General features: G+C 37.4%; 1 protein-coding gene across 1 annotated transcript; it reads right to left on the bottom strand.

Moving 5' to 3' along the window:
- Window positions 1-1290: 1290 nt before the first annotated feature.
- On the bottom strand, window positions 1291-4284 carry LOC117450822 (calpain-1 catalytic subunit-like). Its single transcript, XM_034088808.1, has 8 exons — window positions 4101-4284; window positions 3947-4009; window positions 3774-3865; window positions 3613-3684; window positions 3144-3301; window positions 2889-3046; window positions 2765-2776; window positions 1291-2658 (listed from the first exon to the last, which is right to left on the bottom strand). The coding sequence occupies exons 1-8, from the start codon at window positions 4263-4265 to the stop codon at window positions 2452-2454; spliced, it is 927 nt and encodes a 308-aa protein (XP_033944699.1). The 5' UTR covers window positions 4266-4284; the 3' UTR covers window positions 1291-2451.
- Window positions 4285-4935: the final 651 nt, after the last annotated feature.

The following is a 4935-nucleotide window of genomic DNA, read 5'->3' as shown; positions in this document are numbered from 1 at the left end:
TAAATATAAGCTTTAATAAAAGAGAAAGGCTTTCTCTTAATTTGACAGGGTTTGTGCATCCCAAACACAAGCAGTCACACATTAATAATTATGTTTCAAGGAATCAAGAAATGCTGAACTTTTGATACTACTAGAATCAAATTGACTCACTTGGTCCGGATTGATTTGAAAATGTTTTCAACATAACTTGTATCCAACGTCGCACAGTTGGGGGATATCTTTTCTAATCCTCTGGAGCAGAGAGAGGAGCTATGGATTATTGTTATTGATTAATGCATCAGTGATTCTTAGGGTCAAAAACACAGAACTCACAACTTAAAATGAAAGCGTTTGGTTTATTTAATAAAAGAGCACATGTTCAATGTGAAAAGCGACCGTAGATTAGTTGCAATTTGGTGATATATATATAAAAAATAAAAACACACCTTGAATTTCAGGGGGGCGCGGGGCTCCGTTGGCGGGCGCAGCGTTGTTCAAGGTTTCAGGGTGTTGCTGCAATGAATACATTCAGAGGGAAGGAACATTTCTATAGAGAATTGGGTGATGCCGTCTACATAGAGACATCTTAACCTTATATGTCTACTTCTGCATTTTTCTCACAAATGAGAAAGACTATGATCTACCAAGTAACAGTGGCTTGTGCCGGTGACACTTCTGAAGAAAGAAAAATAAATGACAAAACATTTAGCTTAAAGTTCAGTAGGTTCCAAAACATGACAGCAGAAACGTGGCATTATACATATTAAGCTTTTATCGATGAATATATTTATTCAGTGAATATCAGAAAAGTGTTTAGTACTTACTTTACAATAAGCGTCACATGGCATGGGTTTTTGTAACTATTCTTTTTATACCCAACCGCATCTCATGATCTTTTTGATTTAAGATCTGCTTTTTGTCCAACTACTGTTTCTCTGTTCAAGACGCTTTTCTCTTAAATAAAGTCAGTGCTGAGATCACCATTACAAGACAACAGGAAAGTGTACAGTCAGTCTTAACACTGCGTGTACAGGGTTATGGCACAAGCCATGTGGTTTCTGAAACACTTTGAACATCGAGGCTGAAGGCACGGCAACATGCAGGAGGTACTGTAATACTTGAGAGGCTCCTTCTCTTGGAGTTCATCCCTACATCCATTTCTTATTTTTTAGCACTCTTATAGCAAACCTCCCATCAAACGTGAGCATACGCTATACAGTAGAATTATTAGTTCATGTTCAACTTACATAGCTCAGTTTATCAAATAACAGTTTTGTTATGAGTTTCCAGATGATTGACACACAGACAGAGTGAGAATGCTTAGCAAAGCTTTAATCAGAAAAGCAGAAATCATTTGGTAAAGTTTAACATAAGTATCGAGTACAATCACTTAAACCCTATGACTGAGGTTGATGTACAATAAACAATATCATTTTTAAAACATTTCTTTAGTTTTTTTAAATAGGGTAGTATATGTTTTGAACACTTTTTCAACATAAACCAAATATCAAACGTCCCTCCGTAATATGTTAAATTGTTAGGCCGTTACATAAGCACAACATTTAGATTTGATACAGTCATTCATTTATTATGTGTCTCTAAATCTCAGTGCACTGTCATTATGTTGGCTTTTTTTGTTTTGTTATTTGGATAGAACAAAAAATGCCTCTCAAACCAACACTGAGTCAAACTGCAGTAAGTACAGAAGATAAATCACAACATTAACATATAATGTTACGTTCCCTCCTGGACTAGGGGTACAAAGGGAAGTAACAAAATATAAAACAACCGGGAGAGAGAAGAAACTGATTGCTAAAGCCACAAGTTGATGTTTTAATTAGTAACAGAAAAAGAGTGCTCACCAGCCAATTTGCAACGTAAACTAATGGTAAACAAAGAACAACTTTCTTTTTAAAGAAAGTGACGAAAGAACACTGGAGCACATCTCCTCCTAATGAACTAAACACTCGTTAAACTCTGAGTTCTCACACAGAGACACCGCACCGCACCACACATGCTGCACTGGTCACACATGCAGCCAGAGGAGAAGGAGAGGGAGACTGCAGCCTTCCTCAGGTCCTTTATGGAGGCCCTGATTGGGGATTGGGAGCAGCTAAAGTATTCCCTATTGTTGTTTGTTTCCTACCTCAGGAAGAACTAGCCTCTTCATGCTTTTCCTCATCATCATCATCATCTTCATCATGGGGACTGGATGCATAGGAGAATATGATAATACAAATATCAAATGTTTCGATAATAACTTTTGACTTTTGACTAGCAAACTTTAAAGTTGTTTTAAGTGCTAATTTAGTATCAGATATCAGCTACTTCTACACACTTTTCTGTGTGGGTTAGTAAATAACAGCCTCTAAATAAGTAGAAAGTTCATTCATTTCAGCAAAGAATGGGTCAGATATTGAAATGAGTAGTTCTTGGTTTGGTTTAAAGGTCTCCTGAAATATGAGCAAGTCCTTAATTGATCTTAGCATTAGTCTTGGAGAAGATGGTTAGAACGAAGTCTGCACTCTGGTCGGGAACCTTGATGGAGGGGACGATCAAATACTCTCCAGGCTCCATGCTGTGTGTCTCAACCAGCTCCCCCCAATGGGTGTCCCTATTTGAACCATTCAGTTGTGTCAATTTCTTAATGTCCTCGGTACTCAGGTCGCCCTGTGCTGTCTGGGAAGAATATAAACCTTACTTAGTATAAAACTCCTAACTAAAGGTTATTTAAATGTGGAAATTAGCTTTTAGTGCACAGGCAAAGTGTGATATTTGTCCTTACCCCTGGTGGAATCTGTTGGATGTGAAAAGGGAGGAAAGATGCACGTTTTAAAATTAGTCATAAATGCAGAGTACTACTTAATCATTATTTAATATTTAATAAACCAAAAAAACAGGATGCATACCTTAAAGACGTGGATCCCAATTCGGGTACCTTTTTTCTCTTTGCGATTCACCTGCCCATGGTTCTTCATCAGACTAAGGATGATGTGTATGTCTTTGCTCTCTGACGCGTCTATGATATTCACCTTCTGGCGATACTGAGGGTTTGTGCCAAAGGAAGCTACGGGTGACGAAAAACATACAAACATTACCATGACACTCCAGAGACAGTGTGGTGTTTTTTTGCACTTGCACAAAGGAACAAAATCTGATCTCACGGTTAGACAAGACGTCGCCTGCAGATTTCCCATTTGTGCATTTGCCATGGTGAGTCAGGCTTTGCCACTGGCAGTTGACGTCGCCATCGATAAAGTTGGGGTTCTCACAGCAGATGTACAAGTCCTTTAAATTACGACAGAAGTCCTCTAACTCCATCCTGGAAAGAGAAAGATATGCAAAAGAAAAGGCCAGATGTCAACCATTGGGAGTCATAAACAAAACAAAAATGGCAGTCTATATCCAACTAAAGGACAGAAACGACTAAATGGGCTTTATTTCTACAGTGTGTTTATCTTCATCAAGTACATATTTGTCTTGATGATTCATTGTCAGGCTTCACTATAAAGAGACCTTCTGAAGTGTTTGACCACTAGTGGCCCTGAGCAGTTTTGTTATGACCAGGAAAGCACATGGTTCTGCATTATTACTGTACTGGTGGTAACAAACTAAAAAAGTGTGAAAACTTACCAGAACTCTCCATCGATGTCGACCTTACAGTTTTCGCGATCCTTTTCGCTAACTTTTTTCCACATGTCGGACCTGAGAAATACAAAGTCATTAGTTGTAGTTCAGTGTACAGGCTATATGTGTTGCTTTAAGATTTACATATGTATGATTAATGAACGTACTCGTCACTCCACTTTCCTTCCCACTCAAATTTGCCATAAGGGTTGATGACTCGCACCAGCTTCACTTTTGAGCTTTCAATGGTTTTCATAACCTTAATGGGAATTGAGAAACAAAACATTGCAGGCAACTCCAAAAAAATGTATTTAAAAAATATTCTCTATGTTCACCTTACCTCAATGACTGCTGTGACAGTATAGACATGATTACTTTGAATAGTACCGTCCTCCGGCTCAGCCTGAAAGAGACAAACAAGTTAAATCACACCAGTGACCTGAATGTGTATTGCCCCCCCACCCCTTCTCTGCCCGAAAGCAATGAGTTCTTACCCATTTCCTTTCTTTGTCTGTGTAGCTAGTGCAGCAGATCATGGCGTTGCAGCTGCTGGCGTTGGACAGTATGGTCCACACCTTTTTTTCGTCAGAGATACTGAATTTTATGTTCACGCCTCCGCATAAATCCTTGAAGGACTCTGATGGCCAACCGAAAGTCATGTCTACGTACGATCCGCACACCCTGAGGGAGACATAAGAAAAGACGTCTATAATCCATGGTGAGATTAGGGGACACAAAAGGTCTATGAAAAGGATAAGATATGAAAGGTAAATTCACCACTTGATTACTTTTTCATTATTTTATAACACACTTTCTTAAATTGTATGTTTAAATCTACCAATAAGGCATTATCTAATTTAATAAGTAATAATATGTATACATTTCTGGAAAATAAAGCTGAACACAGATAAAGCCAGGTTAAACAAATTTGTTTTATTGACATAATAGTCAAAAGCTTTTAGAGAGGGAATTTAGGATATACAGTATATTGCCATCTACTCTATACTATAAAAATACTGTCAACAGCTATTACATCTATTTTTACATTTTCAACATCTTAAAAATAAAATGTTGTGTAAATCTGACTATAAGTGATAAATGTAAAAGCTTTAGGATACAGAAAACAATGAAGCGTGAATGTATGGTGTATGTAAGTACTACTAAAGCGGAGAAAAATATGCTATTCAAAAAATATGTGAGTCTGTTGAGTCTTTTTTAGTCATCAGATTATATAGAACATTTCAGTCAAACTAGCCAAAACCAATAATTTGTCATTTTAGTATATAAATAAATAAGATTATCTTGTAATTATTTGATGAAAACCACAGG

Source organism: Pseudochaenichthys georgianus, chromosome 1 (genome assembly GCF_902827115.2).
Source record: "Pseudochaenichthys georgianus chromosome 1, fPseGeo1.2, whole genome shotgun sequence".
NCBI lineage: Eukaryota > Metazoa > Chordata > Actinopteri > Perciformes > Channichthyidae > Pseudochaenichthys > Pseudochaenichthys georgianus.
This window is presented reverse-complemented; position numbering and strand designations above follow the sequence as displayed.

Excerpts from the sequence above, each read along its gene's own strand:
- LOC117450822 (XM_034088808.1), bottom strand. The coding sequence starts at position 4,265 with ATGACTTTCGGTTGGCCATCAGAGTCCTTCAAGGATTTATGCGGAGGC. Across the intron at positions 3,685-3,773 it reads GAAGGAAAGTGGAGTGACGA|GTCCGACATGTGGAAAAAAG; the intron begins GTACGTTCATTA and ends TGTATTTCTCAG. Across the intron at positions 3,302-3,612 it reads GACATCGATGGAGAGTTCTG|GATGGAGTTAGAGGACTTCT; the intron begins GTAAGTTTTCAC and ends TTCTCTTTCCAG.